The sequence below is a fragment of the Podarcis muralis genome, chromosome 4, assembly GCF_964188315.1.
Source record: "Podarcis muralis chromosome 4, rPodMur119.hap1.1, whole genome shotgun sequence".
Classification (NCBI taxonomy): domain Eukaryota; kingdom Metazoa; phylum Chordata; class Lepidosauria; order Squamata; family Lacertidae; genus Podarcis; species Podarcis muralis.
This window is the reverse complement of record NC_135658.1, coordinates 23534309-23552055: the sequence shown is the minus strand read 5'-3', so window position 1 is coordinate 23552055 and position 17747 is coordinate 23534309. Positions and strand designations below refer to the sequence as shown.

Genomic DNA, 17747 nt, shown 5'->3' with positions numbered 1-17747 from the left:
TATGACAAGGTTAAAGTTCATAAATTGTTCAAAAACCATATTGTGAGAAAAGCAATTTTTGCAGTCTGGATGAAATACAAAGACTTACTAGAGAGTAAAACCCCGAGGTGGTTATCACCGATGGAGGCCAAGGCTCGAAAAAGGCCCAATATGGAGGCCAAATGGCCGAAATATTGGGAAATAATTGAAAAAATTGGAGACAATTGGAAGCTGCAGAGCCAAGACAAACTAAAAAATAAGGTGCGAGACTGGCTACATTATGCTCAAATTCAAGAGGTTTTTAAGATGGATAAAAAAGTTGGTTTCCAGGTGGAAAAATCGAAATTGGAAACAGAACTATTAGAACCAAAAACTAAGATACTATCGAGAATGTATAACTTGCTGCTTAAGTGGAATACACAGGATGAGACTGTTAAATCTGCCATGATAAAATGGGCACAGGATGTGGGGCATAACATTATGTTTGAAGACTGGGAAAGGTTATGGAACACCGGAATAAAATTCACGGCATGTAGTGCCCTGAAAGAAAATATTATGAAAATGATATACCGGTGGTACATGACCCCAGTCAAGCTAGCTAAGATATATCATCTGTCTGATAATAAATGTTGGAAATGTAATGAGGCAGAAGGGACATTTTTTCATCTCTGGTGGACCTGCCCAAAAGTGAAGGCCTTCTGGGAAATGATTTACAATGAACTGAAAAAGGTATTTAGGTATACCTTCCCTAAGAAACCAGAGGCCTTCCTGCTGGGCATGGTGGACCAGAAAGTGTCAAAGAAAGATAGAACGTTGTTTATGTATGCTACCACAGCAGCAAGAATTCTCATCGCAAAGAACTGGAAGACACAAGATTTACCCACGTTGGAGGAATGGCAGACGCAGTTGATGGACTACATGGAATTAGCTGAAATGACCGGCAGAATCCGAGATTTGGATGAAGAATCAGTTGAGGGTGATTGGAAAAAATTTAAAGACTATCTGCAAAAATATTATAAGTTGTATGAATCTTAAGATAGTGCATGTTATTGAAAATGTTATGCTTTAGCAAATATGAATAAGCAAATGGTAAAATAAATTACAAATGAGAAACGAAGACAAGTGAACCAAACATATTATGTTTATTTTAAAGGTATCAAAAGTGAGATACAACATATTGAATGTGGAGACATAATAATTGAAAGTTGTAACAAGGTTTGAAATAAGGTAACAAATTGCTGATAGTGTTATTACAAAGAACGCAGCTTTGGAAGGTGTGGGGAAGTCCAAAAAAAATGTTTCCTGCATTTGGTCTTTTCTGTATAATTTGAAATGTACAAAACTATGAAAAGAAACGCAATAAAAAATATTATAAAAAAAAAGAACAGTTTCAGGTTAAGTACGGACCTCCGGAACGAATTAAGTACTTAACCCGAGGTACCACTGTATTGAGAAATTATTCCATAGTTCTTTTCTTGTTATGTATTCATTAATTCACGCCCAGTTCTGTACCTTTCGTTCCCATTTCCTGTTGTGTTTTCTATCCTTATTTCAAAAATTGGTCCTTTACACTTCTTCCATTCTTTTTTTCCAATAAAAGCACCAGAGGCTTGGTAGCTTTTTCCACTAAGTTCACTCAAAGTTGTACACAGAGCGCTTTCTCTCTCTGCTCTATCGATGCCAGATCAGGATGCCTCACTTATCCATGGCTTCATTCCATTCCTCCAACATCACAACTCCACCATTCTCTCTGTTCAAGATGACTTGATGTGAGCTATTTAGGGACAGTGATTCATCTATTCTTTATGGCGAAACTGCTCTAGCAATCCAGGTTTGGCCACTGCCTATGCTGGCTGGGGAAGAAGAACCAAGCTGGGAGTTCAATATCATTTGAAGGACCACAGGTTCCCCTCTCCTCTAATCCACCTGAGCGTGCAGGTTAGAAATGAATGGCTAGAGCATATTCTATCATTCAAAAACTCATAAAGGCTCTCAGAGTGGCATGACATGACATTAATTGCAAATAAAACTTGAAAGAGCTGGTAGAAACTTAATGCATGATGCTGAAAAAGCTGGACTAACCTGAAATGAACGTCTACGTTCTGCTTCTTAAATATTCTCTTAAGAAGCATCGGCAGACTCCAGTGCCACTTTATCGAAACACAGATCTGTTTCCTTAATCATATTTTCCACAGTAGCAGAAGCCAAACCCATTGATTCATCTCCTAATTGCCATTCTTACGATGACCTACTTTTGCATTGTCTTCGGGTGTTGCTCCACCCCGTTCTTTCTCTCCCATGTCTCTTAATACTTCCTGTTTGTGAGTCTGTTTAATTCAATAGTTTCAGCTTTTAAACCATGCCAAGAAGAGCTGAATATTGATGGCAGACATACTGCACTACGGATTATCTATCTGATGGGGAAAGAAGTACAGAGAAGACCCAGCTTGACTTCTGCAATTTGATTTCTGGATCTTCATGCAAGACATGGAGAAAGGTTTGTTCTAGTTCCTTTTCTAATGTATCCCCCAGAATCTAAGAAGCTGGGTTAAGTACTAGATAAGTACTAGATAGTAAGAATATTTGCTTTGTAGGTTGAGGAGCCACTAGCTGATTATAGGAAAATAAAAGTCGGACCCTAAAATAAATCCATTGGAAGTTTCAAAAATGGTGATATTCGTATTCTTGCAGCCAGGAGGTTCAGCAATTGTAATTAAGTCTCCTCCTTGGAGCGACACTTAAATATTATGCTGACATTTCAGCTGATATATATATATATATGAACCTGCTTTGTACTGAGTCATTAATCTATTTAGCCCAGGATGATCTGATTAGACCCAGCTCTCCAGGTTGTTAAGAACGCATATTTCCTGGCCATCCCTAAAATGTTTTGAGTAGCAATCCTAAGAACTGAATGGGGTCTTTTAGATGCCAAATATGCATTCGGCCACTGAGCTATGCCTCCCCCTCCAAAATGTGGCTTAGCTGTAGCAAATATTATCTACATTATTTTCCCTTCGGTGTTTGACCAGCAGCCCACATTGGTTTGTTCCCAGATGCCATTCAGGATTTTGTGGTTAAGCAACCGCATTGGCTGGTGTGGTTAATTTAGCAATTGTTCTTCATGCTTTGCAACCTGATGGCAATTAGAGGTCTTGAAATTATATGGTATTCTCTGAAGAGGGCTCGGATCATTAAATCTCATGGCTTTTCCTAGTCTTCTTCTTCTCTGGTTGGTCACTACCGCACAATTAATAAATTTAGGCTACCTATGCTAGTTTCTAATACAATGGAAAATGTCATGACTGGATGGATGGCAGTACCTTGAACCAGAAGTTGCAAGTTTCCCTGTTTAAAAAGTAAAGCCGCCCTGGGTGCATTAAACAAGAATGAATTGATCTTTACTGCCATAGCGCTGGCTGTGTGTCTTTTACATTAGTTCCTTTGATACTGTCAAATATATGATACCAAAATGCAGTGTATTTTAATTGTTTTGGAGACTGAGCAGTTGGATTTGCAGTTTCAGATTTAAATAAATGAAGTAAGCGCTCCTTACAGCCATCCAATTTTTCGGTACAGCACAGCATTTGGTCTGGTCATTTGTTCTTTGCTACAGTTTCAGGGAATTTGGTTGTTTTGAATCGTTCCATGTGTGAATATATAAACAACAATCTTACATCCATGCCACCAATCAACCCACGTTAGGGAAGGGTTTGCCGGAATATGCAAAACGGAAGTGTGTGGTTAGCTGCAATATTGAAAGGCAAGGAGTGTATAAGTAATGTGCTAGTTTGTCCATGAAAGCTGATAGTGATGCATAGAAACCCAGGAACATCAGGGTAATACTGCGTACATGCATGATCCAAGCCAATAGACATTTCTGAAAAAATAAAATGAAAGGTGGCAGAGCACATACTATGCTCAGCATCCCCAGTTGCTGATCAGGTACCAAGCAAAGCTAGTGACAGCTTTTGCAGGAGACCTGGCAAAGCTACTACCAGTTAGACTACAGCAGACGAAGGCAGCATTGTCCTAGATTAGGCTAGCTAGGTGGGGAAAAGAGAACAGGGCTCCTGTACCTTTAGCAGCATAGATCCTGCGTTTTTCCTCATCAGTTGACACTTGTTCAAAATAGAGTTGATTGGAATAGGAGGAAGGGAGACAGGAAACCAACTCTTAAAACATGCCGGTTAACACCCAACCCCCAAACCAGTTCTTCATCATGGAAAATTTAGGGTTGCATCCAGTTTCAGTCATATTCAGAGGAGACCCAATGAAATTAATGGACACTGCTTAGTTCCACTAATTTCAGTGTATTTACCCTGAGTAGAACTTAATTGGATCTAACCAGTAATTTAAAAGAAGCCCATGTTTGGAAACAGAGACACAGCTCCTGGGAAAGGTAAATTTACTCTCAGGGAAAACATATTGGGTTCCATCCAGAACTAGGATGGCAACTAAGATTCACTTATCTGGGAGAAAACTTCATTCAATGACGCTTTGGAGAAAACTTGTATAGGATTCTGCTGTAACTTAGTTGGATTTTGGCTACAGTCCTAACCTCCGGGCAACAGGGGTGAGCTTGATGGAGCTATACAGCCCTGTCACTCACACCAGCCAGATCAGAAGGTGCAGAGCAAAAAATGCCCATTTACTGTGCCAACTCCCAGAACAGACCCATTGTCATTTGCGTTGGGTGATGCTGCTGGCAGTAGCTTTTGCACCCCCTCCCTTCCCCATCTGTGTGGGCCCATTGGGGTGCTCCTCACCAGCAGGGCTTCCTTGTGATGGCACAGCCAGGCAGGGCTGGGCAGAGGGACACCCTCACTCCATCTGTATGATGGATCAGGGTTTGGAAGGCTTTACCAGATTTCGTTGGAGTCAGTGGGACAGCTTAGTCATAACAATTTAGTTCCCACCAAATAAATGGAATTCAGTTGCGGTGGACTCTTGTCCATGTGATGCAACACAAGTCCTAGACAGCTGCCTGGAAACTGTAATTAGCTGGATTCAAGGACCAATAAACAGATATTGAATCCTGATAACACAAGAGCATACAAGAATTGGTAGTTCCCATGTCCAGAAATGAGGTAGGCCATCTGTTAATGGCTGGGTTGCACGTCCACTAAAGAAACGGGTGGAACGTGAGAGTACAGTTAGATCCAACCTTGTCACTGGGAGGCTCAGTGGCAGTGTGTCTTTCGTTGGCTTTGGTTGGCCCTCAAGCTATGACCATTCCTGGACAGGGTGAACCTAGCCACAGTACTCCATACGTACTCTGGAAACCTGGCTGGAATACCATACTGTGCTGTATCTAGATCTGCCCTTGAAGATGACCCAGAAACTGCAGCTAGTGCAGAATACTGTGGCTAGGTTGCTAAGAGGAATCTATAACACCAGTTCTAAAGCAACTATGATGATTCCCAATACTGTATACTTCCAGTCCAACTCCAAGCTGTTAGTTGTTGTTGTTTAGTCGTTTAGTCGTGTCCGACTCTTCGTGACCCCATGGACCAGAGCACGCCAGGCACTCCTGTCTTCCACTGCCTCCCACAGTTTTGTCAAACTCATGCTGGTAGCTTCGAGAACACTGTCCAACCATCTTGTCCTCTGTCATCCCCTTCTCCTTCTGCCCTCAATCTTTCTGCCCCTTCACGGATCACTGCCTTGCTGGGGCGAAGGGGCTTAAATAACTCAGAGAAGCTATGAGCTTTGCTGTGCAGGGCCACCCAAGATGGACAGGTCATAGTGGAGAGTTTTGACCAAACGTGATCCACCTGGAGCAGGAACCGGCAAGCCACTCCAGTATCCCTGCTAAGAAAACTCCATGGACAAAGACAACAGGCATATAAAAGCTGTTAGTAATAACCTATAAAGTCCTAAAGTCTAAATGACTTGGGAATTTGATATTTGAGGGAGCATGTCTTCCTCTGTTGTCCTGCCCAGCCATTACATGACAATGAGAACGAGGGTCTTCTTTGCTGTGGTGTCGCAGCTCTGAAATGCCCACCCCTTGGATGCCCGACTGGTGCCAGTGGTGAGTTCATTTCAATGCCAGGCTAAGTCCTGCTTGTTTACTCAGGCAATGGGGCTTGTTGACTACAGTGCAGTATTGTTTTATCTGTTCAGCACATTTAGGGCTTTATCCCGGATTAATTATGACCGCAAAGCAGTATTTATGTGCTCAATTGTTGCTTCATGCAATATGTATCCTGCCCTGAGATCAACTGATAAAGTGCAGGTTAGTACAATTTAAATGAAGAAATAAATTAGTGCCTACTCAAAAGTAAGCCCCGTGGAGTTCAGTGTGGTTGCAGTCTTAAGCTGAAATCCTGCACTCACTCATCTGGGTTTAATTAACTCAATGGAACTTATTGTTCAACAGATATATGTAGGCTTACAATTAAGTGCCAGCAGGAATATCGCCTTAGCCTGAACCAACCCATTGTTTTGGGTTCCTGTTTCTTCAGTACATTCCAGTTTTGAGCCTATTACACAACTATTTTTTTCACCTCCTTTGACTGGGTGCAACTTATGGTTGTGCCTCACTAACAGAGAGCAAGAGCTGCAAAAAGATGCAAACCAGTAATGTCAAGAGTGGTGAGAAAGAAAGTTGATAAGAGGCGAGAATCTATTTAAGTCAGTCCCTCTTCCCAGGGAACCCTGGGAATCGTAGTTCTGTGGAGGAGGTAGTGATTTCTTTCAGATAATCTCAGCACCCTTACCAGACTGTGAAACTCACAATTCCATGGCAGATAAACTGGTATACAATCAATAATGTTTATAGATACTTATCCAAAATGAAAAAAATGGTGGGTTTTGCAGGTGGGAAATATACCCAAGACCACTTCTCTGTGACCAAATAGGAAAAGGGGATTATTCTATTCAACTATTTTCTATCGTATCCTTAGGGAAATGAATGAGAGGAGTATTTCGACCTTTGTTGTAACTGTGATGGAACTCACCTTGCTGTAAACAAGAATGGGAAATGTCATGTAAACAAGAAGTTTACATTCCTCACAAACCACACCCACCTGTGTTACACCTGACATCATCGTATGTGACACCAGGTGTGTAGCAGGTAATCTGAGTGGCTACAAAGCAACCATCAGGAGCTCCCAATTGCTCCTTTGCTAGAACTCATGGGCAGTGACAGGAGAACTGGGAAAAAATTCACATTTGGCACCAACATGCCCTTTTGGTTTCAGATAGTACATGGGTAGACGAGTCTAAAAAGCCAGGGACACAAATTTCTGTGACCCTCTAGCAGGTATGGTGATTCATTTATCAGAAGTAATGCAATTCGTGTTAACTCTGAAAGTGTATACTCAGTTCTGACCAAACGAAGACTCCTACAGCAAAATATACATCAGAAGGCTTAGTTTACTCACTACTAATGTACACCAAGGATTTCTTAAATATTTGCCTTTCTGGTAGTCAGCAGTCATAGGTGGCCCACGTCAAATATTTATAATTGCTGGTAACAGGACTGTATTGCCAGACTTGGCACTGGAAAGCTATCACATTTTATTCTTGCTGGCTTGATCTTTCTCTTGCAGAAGATCTACATCCGTTCAAATGTCCTTCTTGCACTGTGGGGATTGGCAGTAAATATAATATGATAATGATCCATGGGTCTGTTGTGGCTCTGGCCAGGGTAAAACTGAGAGGACAAATTCCTGACTTCTTGTTGTTGTTGTTTAGTCGTCTAGTCGTATCCAACTCTTCATGACCCCATGAACCAGAGCATGCCAGGCACTCCTGTCTTCCACTGCCTCCCGCAGTTTGGTCAAACTCATTTTGGTAGCTTCAAGAACACTTTCCAACCACCTCGTCCTCTGTTGTCCCCTTCTCCTCGTGCCCTCCATCTTTCCCAACATCAGGGTCTTTTCCAGGGAGTCTTCTCTTCTCATGAGGTGGCCAAAGTATTGGAGCCTCAGCTTCAGGATCTGTCCTTCCAGTGAGCACTCAGGGCTGATTTCCTTAAGAATGGAGAGGTTTGATCTTCTTGCAGTCCATGGGACTCTCAAGAGTCTCCTCCAGCACCATAATTCAAAAGCATCAATTCTTCAGCGATCAGCCTTCTTTATGGTCCAGCTCTCACTTCCATACATCACTACTGGGAAAACCATGGCTTTAACTATACGGACCTTTGTCGGCAAGGTGATGTCTCTGCTTTAAGAACTCAGAACTAAAAGACAATGAGCTGTTTTGTAAATACACTAAATTAAATCTTAGCAAACATGTGGGATCTTGAAGAGGAGCTTGCAGCCATTTTTCTCCTTCCCAGGCTGAGACCTAAACCACAAATCTCAGTTCAGACAACACACTGCCAAACCTTGGCTTAGCACAGCACAGCATGGCAGCAAATACTACCAGGTAGCAAAGTGGCTGCAAACTTCTCTTCGGAAGCCTGCAAGGTTTGGCTCAAATTGTTGCGGGAACTGGGCCAATATAAAAGTCAGGACAAAAACCTTGCAATTTTTACTTAAAATATCATTATATACCAATCTTTGCTTCTAAACACAATGATTATAATTGCATTTAGCAGCTAATTTTTGTATACTGTGCAAGGATGCATTTTATTAAAAAGATTTCCAGCATTTTATACCATTTTGCAATTATTTGCCGAGTAATAAATCCAAATTAGTGTTGCTAATTTTTAAGGACTCTGTGCACACCTGATTGCTTTAACCTGCATGCTAAACAAAAAGTAGGCAGCTTGATATTAAGTGTCACGGTATTCTAAACTGTGGTACCAATTTTTAAATGGGGAAAAAATCATTTCATTTCAAAAGCAATGGCTACAATACATTCAAAACAAACTGTGAATGTGGGTGGGTACCATATAAGTGTGGGTTTTTTTAGGATTTTAAACGCATTCAGCTAGACAGAGTGATAATTCTTCTTTCAGACCTTCCTGCCCAATATGCAAAAGTTGGGAGTCAAGCCAGACTGGACAGCAGGATTGGCCAGTGCATGTTTTCTGAGAGTGCATAGAGGCAAACGCCTACACAGAACTCAGCTGGGAGCACAAACTGTTTTCTGTTAATAGTGGGAGTTATAATTATTGTGACTTTAGGAATAATAATTATCAGATGTGAAGTTACTGACATCCTCCACCCACCTTCCTGGTGGGCCTCTCCCCCAGGTTCCATTGCAATGTTTACATTCATAAGATATGAGAGGATACATACAAATGGATTTTTTCCTGGTTGGAGTAATGATTGGACCAGCTCTGGGCTGTGTTGCATTTCACATATCATTGTAGTCATACACCCCATTAATTTATTTTTCCACAATGCTGTTTTTATCTACCTCGTGATACAGCAGATCAGAACGCTCTTCAGAGGGCATCATTTTTTTAATGACCTACATTTCAACTCTGCCTTTTGTGATTTGGCATCAACAAAGGCTGGACTGGGACCTGCTGAAACTTTGCCCTTCCCTGGAATTCCAATTGCCTTCGGACATTTTAGATCATATTGGCTAAACTTTTTTTTTTAGGGCAAGGGCTGTTTACCCATGGACAAGCTGATATAGCTCAGTTGGTAGAGCATGAGACTCTTAATCTCAGGGTTGGGGGTTCGAGCCCCACCTTGGACAACAAAAATCCAGTCCAGTCCAGCTGTTCCACCAAGTATATGGGGGTTAGTGAGGGTTCTATCATACTTTATAGCTGAGGAGCAGGGACCTGAATCTGGCCAACACCATCAATTTCTCAACCAGTCACCTCCAGGCTTGACTACTGTAATTTGCTCTACGCGGGGCTGCCCTTGAAGCTGTCCCAGAAACTCCAGCGGGTGCAGAATGCTGCAGCGAGGCTCCTCACGGGGTCTCTGCCATGGGAGTATATTCACCCAGTGCTTTTCCAGCTGCACTGGCTCCCGGTGAAGTACAGGGTCAGATTTAAGGTGCTGGTTTTGACCTTTAAAGCCCTTCACGGACTAGGACCCTCGTACCTATGGGACCGCCTCTCCCGGTATGCCCCACGGAGGACCTTAAGGTCCATAAATAGCAACACTCTAGAGGTCCCGGGCCCTAAAGAAGTCAGATTAGCCTCAACCAGAGCCAGGGCTTTTTCAACACTGGCTCCGGCCTGGTGGAACGCTCTGTCTCATGAGACCAGGGCCCTGCAGGATCTGATTTCTTTCTGCAGGGCCTGTAAGACAGAGTTGTTCCGCCTGGCCCTTGGCTTGGAGTCAATTTGATTCCCTCCCCCTCTTTCTTTTTCCTTTTCCTCCTGTGATGAGGCTGCATTTTAATTGTTTTAATGTTGTATTTTAATCTTGTTTTTAAGTTGTATTCATTCAACTAATTTTTATTATTGGTTGTTAGCCGCCCTGAGCCCAGCCTTGGCTGGGGAGGATGGGGTATAAATAAAATTTATTATTATTATTATCCCCACTCACTCCAATACAGACCTTCTCATATTGAGAAGGGGATTTCTACGCGGGTTTGGCTGAGTGTGCTTTGAGGCCTTCCCAGGAAGCCTGTTAATGCAGGAAGGTGAAGATGGATCAGGCAGGGAGAGACGTGTTAGAGGTGGGGCATGTGCAACCCTGTAGCCCCTCTGCGCTGCCCCTCTGCTTTATTTGAACACATGAATAGGGCTAGTGAGGTATTACTACATGCTCTCCCCTGGCATGGGCTAGTAATGGGGGAATGGGGGGAAGTCCGTATAAATTCATTCCAATTCACAGCACACCAATCCGAGAGAAATGCTTTGCATTTACATCCGCACCACAGCGTGATTTTCTCCCTTCTAATTTAATGCATGGGTTTAATTAAACTTGCCTGGCAGAATACCTGCTAATCTTCGCAGTTATCTCATATAGCAATTAATTCAAACAGGAACAGACTTGATCCTACAGTTCTTCAGCGCCTCTGGGCTAATTGCTGCAAGATCCTGCCGATTATTTTGGAACACTTTCCTGTACTCTGCCTTAATTTTTTTAAACATACCTTCCAGCTTTTTTTTTTAAAAAAACCCCAACAACTTTGAAAACACTCATTGAGAATGAGGGGGTTTAAAGTCTCCCACGCTATAGCACTGTATCTGAATGTGCAAGCAACGTAGCTGAAGAACTTCTCACTCTTCCCATTCATTAAAACTATATGTGTCAGCAGGACCTGCCACCAGCAACATTAAATTATGGCTGTGGTAACCATCCCAGTCAGGCTCCCCCCCCCCTTCTTTTTGGCCAGGTGCAGAGACTTTATGCATGACACACAAAAGAGCATCTTTGTTGCTTGACAGAATACAAGAGAAATCAAAATGACCACTCATGTTTATGTGTCTAAATGAGTCTGGGAAATATATCCCAACATGTTAGTCAGCTTGGGGTTTTTTGGGGGGGGGGAGTTTTAAAAGCAGAAGTCCTTAAGGAATACTGTCTCTGGATGAGTAAGGTTCACTGTGGGGCATCAGAGGAGATGGCATTTTTGAAATGACAATCCTGCAGTTCATGAACCACTTCAAAGCAAGCTGGGAACAGCCTCTGAAGCCAATGTGGTGTAGTGGTTAGGAGTGGTGGACTCATAATCTGGTGAACCAGGTTCGCGCCTCCGCTCCTCCACATGCAGCTGCTGGGTGACCTTGGGCCAGTCACACTTCTTTAAAGTCTCTCAGCCCCACTCACCTCACAGAGTGTTTGTTGTGGGGGAGGAAGGGAAAGGAGAATGTTAGCGGCTTTGAGACTCCTTCGGGTAGTGATAAGGCGGGATATCAAATCCAAACTCCTCCTCCTCCTCCTCCTCCTCCTCCTCCTCTGTAGGAACAGGACCTTGGAAAAACCATTTCACTTCATCATGCTTACTCAAACCAAGATGCTAAGCCAGCGATTGATGCCAGAGAATGATTCCAGCAATACAACAACCAAAGGAAAGAGTCATTTGCCAGTTGTGTTATTCGTTACCTGAGATGCCTGTCAAAAAAAAATTAATGATTTGGTTAGGGGATAAAGCCCCACAACCTGTTTTCAGCGCTGAGGCTCAGATTTGAGCAACAAGGTCATCCAAAGAGACTGGTTCGTGTGCAGAGTGCCTTCCTATGCTGTGAGCTGCAAAATCAGATCCAGTTGCACTATGTTTCTTACAGCTCAAAGACTTTCCCCACTGCCAGCATTATGTACCACTCACAAGTTGAGCTCTCAAAGCAAATTCAAATCCTGAAAACTACCAACATTGTTTTATCTAGTTCAGTGGTAGTTCCAAGCAGGGAAACACAGACAGGAGAGTGTCTTGATGCAGCGTGTGCTTGATGTGCCCAGCTGTACGCACAGGGGGTCTCTGCAGCAGGGATGGGAAATTTTGGTCCTACAGATGCTGATGCACCTCCAACTCCCATGGCCAGCAAGACCACCAATCATATATTTTTAATTTATTGAGTAACATTAAACACTGCTTGATTGCTAAAACAACAACAACAACAAATCAAAACAGTTTACAAAAAGAGCTTTTTAAAGGAATTTTTAAAGGAAATCACAGTTGTTGAGCTTTTCTTGGAAAACCACAGGGGTAAAAATACCCCATATATTCAGCTGAGAGGGGGGCAGAACCTCAGATGATTGAGTATTTTTTAATGTGGATCTTCCCCCCTGCTCCCCTCCCCTCTTGGCTACGCCCATGCTGGGTAGGCTTGTTTAAACAAAAATGTTTTTAGCAGCTACTGACAGTGATCTCACGGGTTAACTGGACTCAAGTTGTTAAAGGCTTTATATGCTAATATATACCTTGATCTTGGCCTAGTAGCAAATGTGCAATCAGTGCAGATATCTGAACACAGGTATTATAATGCTATCAAGGGTCTCAGCTACATTGGCAAAGAAAGAACCCTTTATATGCGTTGTTTATGCATTCTTACACTGTAACACCAGATGGTGCTGTGGAGTTCCGTTCTGCCAACCCGATTTCTCATACAAAATTAGCAACACATTTAACTGAAATGCTTCTTTGATGTGTCCTAGATCCAGCCAAGGTCTGACTTTTGTTAGCAATTGTGCTACACCATTCGGCAGCGTCTGCATCAAGCGCTAGCAAAGCCCCCCAAAAAGCACATTGCATGTACCCCATTGCAGCTTTAAAGACATACTACTGAATGCACACAAGCCAGGGGCATAGCTAAGGGGATACCCTTTCTGATGCACTTGTATTGGGACTGGTTAGAATGGAAGGAAAAGAGCTCAGCAGTTGATGGTTCCAGAGTTGACAGCAGGTATGGCCAAGGGGGTCAATTAATTATAGGTTTGTCCCCATCCTCCTCTTTGCTGAATTCTACAAGATTGAGGAAGAGGAAACCGAGAGGCGGTGTCACTCCCTGGGCTGATTGCAAGAAGACAGGCAAGGCAGGTGAGGGCAGACTGAAGTTGGGGCAGTGCCCATAAGTCCTAATTAGCCTGCCTCCACTTCTTATATTATCTACATTCTGAAAGTGAGGAAAGCATGTGCCTGTATGCAAATGCAGATTTAGGGTAGAGCGACCAGTTCCGCCGCCCTAGGCGCCAGGCCTAGAAACCACCGCAGGCCATCGCAACTATGACCTAGTAAATTGAGCAGAACAGAAGGAGGGAAGGGCGCCAAATTTTGCCTTCGTACAAGGCACCACTGACATCTGAAAGGCCAATGTCCGTCCCTGGCAAATTATATACCCTTACTTCCTTAGTACACACAAGGGACTATTACAAGGGACATGGGTGGAGCTGTGGTCCAAACCACTGAGCCTCTTGGGCTTGCCGATCGGAAGGTCAGCGGTTCGAACCCGCGCGACGGTGGCGAGCTCCCATTGCTCTGTCCCAGCTGCTGTCAACCTAGCAGTTCAAAAGCATACCAGTGCAAGTAGATAAATAGGTACTACTGTGGTGGGAAGTTAAATGGCGTTTCTGTGCTCTCTGGCACTCATCACGGTGTCCTGCTGCACCAGAAGTGGAAAGCTGTCTGCGGACAAACACCAGCTCCCTTGGCCTGAAGTGAGATGAGTGTCACACCCCATAGTCGCCTTTGACTGGACTTAACCGTCCAGGGGTCCTTTCGCTTTCCCTACACACACTTTTCCCTCAACATTACAGTGTCTTCTCTTCATCTGCAGCTGCACAATGATGCAAAACTGAACGAAAAAAGAGGGGAAAGAAGCAATGCGTGGCTTCAGTTGCTATTTGGACCTGCTTCTGGTGGACAAGCGGTACTGTAGTTTGGAAGCTGGATCTGGGAAAGTGGGTTTGGGGGACGACGACAGACCCACTGAAATCAGAAACTGTGCAAAGTCAATAGAAACATTCAGCAAGGCTATGTGGGACGTCCCCACAAAAGAACACCATGTGTGGGGAATGGAGTCCTGAACAGCAGCAATTTGTGCTGCAACCTTTTGTTGCAGGTCCTGTTTGCAAATAAAGGATGCAGATGGGACCCACAACCAAATGCTTCTTTCAAAGCATCCCTATTCCACTAATACAGATGCTCCTATTCAGGTTTCCAGCCAAACACTCCTTCCTGCAAGCTTACAAACTTATCTACTTCCACTTACCAGAAGAGAGTGTCCCCTGAGTAGATAGAAATCCATTCCTGATGGTGAGGAGCAGAGTGTTTTCAACCCAATAGGTGCTGGGCCACCTAAGTTTGCCTACTGCCTTATCCATGACAACTAATAATATAACAGAGTACCCAAAAAAGCTAGATGTGAGCAGGGCTTACCAGTGCAGCCTTTGTCGACCACGTGCCTTCCAGACGTTTCGGACTACAACTCCCATCAGCCCCTGCAGTCCGAAACATCTGGAGAGCAGGAGGTTGGCAAGGCCTGTGTACACCCTCCATCCTTTGCATAGCTTTATGTCCTGGCTACCTCACAGCTTGATAACTTTTGCTGGCTCTGGCCAAAGCAAATAATTCCAACCCTGCTCCAAGACTTGAAAAGCAAATATTTAGCCAGAATGAAGCGCGGCCTGCTCTTTGCCTCTCTCAGTCTCTCTCTTCCCGTGTATGGACGGGAGCTGAAGTTCCCAACTACTGTGCACTCCCCAGCGCAACCCCTCCGCCGCCTTGGGGAAGGGAGAGCCCGCCTCCCTGCAAACAAGGGATTGGCAGGTTCCCTCCCTTCGGCCCCGGGCGGCCTCGCCTGGATTAGCCGAGCGGGGAAGGCAGTCACCCGGAGGCGCCGCGGGAGCCTCTCCCGGAGGTGTGCGCGCCGCGCGCCTCGCACCTGCGCGCCGCCCCGTCGCGGCAACCTGTTTCGCTTCGCCCCGTCCGAAGGCAGGAAGGGCGCCGCTGCCGGCACGGGAGCCTCACCTGGCCGGCGAGGCGGGGGCTTGCCAGGTGTTTGGTGTGGGGGGCGATGCTGTGGCCGCATTGCAGGCGGCTTAGGGTCATTGGCCCCGGCTGACCTCCGCAGAGCCGGATCCACGATGAACAGGGATCCTCGCCGGGTAGATCTCAGCTTCTTGAACGAGGAAGAAGCCAAGCAGATCTTCCGCGTGCTGGAGCGGGACTCGCAGCTCAAGAGGGCCGAGAAGGAGAGGATCAGGTACAGCCAGGTCCCTTTAGTGCTGCACCTCTGGGGGGGGGGCACCTAAGTTCTGGGAACCAGCTAAACCCGCGGGGTGATGGAGTCTCTTTTAGGAGGACACGTGGAGATGTTGTCTAGAGACCTTGTAAAATGGGTGCTAATGACTCAATCTTCCCTTGATCCCAAGCTAGTTGATCTAACTTTTTATTGTGCACCCTGGAGCTATGGTGTTTTCCTCTGTTGCTGCTGCTTTACGACCCAATCCTGCATGCATTTATTGGGGCTTTTAGTAGGAGGTGATTTTCATGCCGGCAATAAATTTCTTTCACAAGAGTGGTGCCAAGCTAGACTCTGGACTTCTTGACCTTGAAGCGCTACGCCTGAGTTTTAAAATTGTCTGGCGAGCTGGAAGTATACTTGTTGAATTTTTGGGGAGGCAGGCGGCAGTTTGCACATGCTCCAAGACACACTGTTTTTTATTTTGAATTATTACGGTCTCTAGGTTCAGAGCTAGGCCCCAGAATTCAAAAGAAGCCGCAAGGCTGACCTCAGAGGAATCTTGGTTCACATTGTGTTACTTATATTTCAAGTTTATAAACCGCTTTACAGCCAAAAGCTATCAAAACAGTGTGTTGTAATATAAAATGAGAGAAATTGCAAAAGATACAGACTTTAAAAACAATTTAAAAATACACTTCGGGGGTAAACTTTCTTAAACAATAAAGAGTCTGGTGGGGTGTTATGATGTGACATTAAAAAAGAAAGAGCTGAATATTTGTCTTCTTCTGTAAGCTGGATAAAACAGGGCATTTAATAGAATGACCTTTTGATATTTAGGCTGCCATCATGCCCCTGCTTACCTGGAAGGAATTCCCATTGAACTTGATGAGGCTTACTTCTGAGTAGACATGTATAGGATTGCACCTTTGGGCTTCTTTCCAGGTAAACTTGCGTAGGATTGCGCAAATAAATGTTCCTTTACTGTTGTCTGTAGGCTCTACCATATTTACAGCATCCACACACTGCAAGAAGTTCTTGCCATTCCTGTTAAAAAAAGCCTTACGCTTGGCTCCCATGTGATGACATGGGTTTTGATGCTTGCTTCAGCGCTTTCAGCCCATAATGAGCCAGCTGTGCGCATAGGCTGGCATGCAGAAGCTTTGGTGTTGGCAAGCCACCACAGATCAACCTCATCGTCAATGCCAAAACCAAATCTTGTGCATGCAGGTGAATATGTAAGCCTGCCTTAACGCAGCTTGTGGCAGATGGAAGTCAGCAAAGACTTTCCATGCAACTTCATGTGCTGAATCCATTAGGAGAATCGACCTACACAGTGCAATCCTGTACTTTTCTACTCAGAAGTGAGTTTCATGGGGTACAGGATTGCAGCTAGCGTGCACAACTTAAGGCCAGAGCTTTCCTGGTCATTCTTCCTTGAGAGCAAGCCCCACCGAAATAAACTTCGCTGGATGCCAAAGTAAACAAGCATAAGGCCTGGTTCTTAGACCTTTCACCTACACAGGAAGTTAAGATGTGTGTGAGCCTCTCTGTTTCTCATCATATAGATATATATTTGGCAGTGTTAGAAACTCAGATACATAAGCTAGGCGCCAAGTGGGTCCTTACAGCAGGGTTACGGTCGCCAAAATGGAGTGCCTAGTTGCCATTTTGGGGCCAGACAGCTCAGAAGTCGTATTTTTCAATACAGCTTTTTGGCTCCTGGAATTCATTCTGATTGTGCAGATAAAATATAACAGACAGACTTCTACAGGATGTGTTGCTAGTGTGTGGAAAGAGTCAAGATCCAAGGATTCCCCAGGCGTGGACCTCCAGATGGTGGAGACTTAAGGAGCCATCATGGCGCTGGGGCTTCTTCGCTTGGTTGCGAGTGGCCAATAGCCAGGTACAAAATGTGTTTGGTGCCCAGAGAATTCCAAACTCTGATTTGGCATATTGGACACTGTTAACGTGGGGCTGACTGTAGCAGAGAAATCAAACGTTCAGTGTAGGTTTGGAGATTCGAGCCTCAATCCAAGGCTCTGCTGCCTCCTTGTCTGTGTTTGTGCAGAGAGGGAGAGGTGTCTTCTCCATGTGATTTTTGTACAGTAGGTTAGTGTCTGCATCTAACAAATCAGGAAGGGACAAGGTAGCTATTTCCTGGGTTTGGTTGCTATTTTAAGTCCCAAGCGGCTTGTTTCCCTCTCTTACTCTCTGAGGGACTTTGCCCTGTAGCTTGGGCAGAGCAAAGAGTACAGAGCTGTTTCAGATGGTC

At 44.4% G+C, this 17747-nt stretch overlaps 1 protein-coding gene across 1 annotated transcript in view; it reads left to right on the top strand.

Moving 5' to 3' along the window:
- Window positions 1-14903: 14903 nt before the first annotated feature.
- EXPH5 (exophilin 5) overlaps window positions 14904-17747 on the top strand; it is a 40407-nt gene continuing 37563 nt past the window's right edge. Inside the window, exon 1 of the mRNA XM_077927055.1 lies at window positions 14904-15493. Within this exon, the coding sequence (XP_077783181.1) occupies window positions 14904-15493 (590 nt within the window). The remainder of the gene's footprint in view (window positions 15494-17747) is intronic.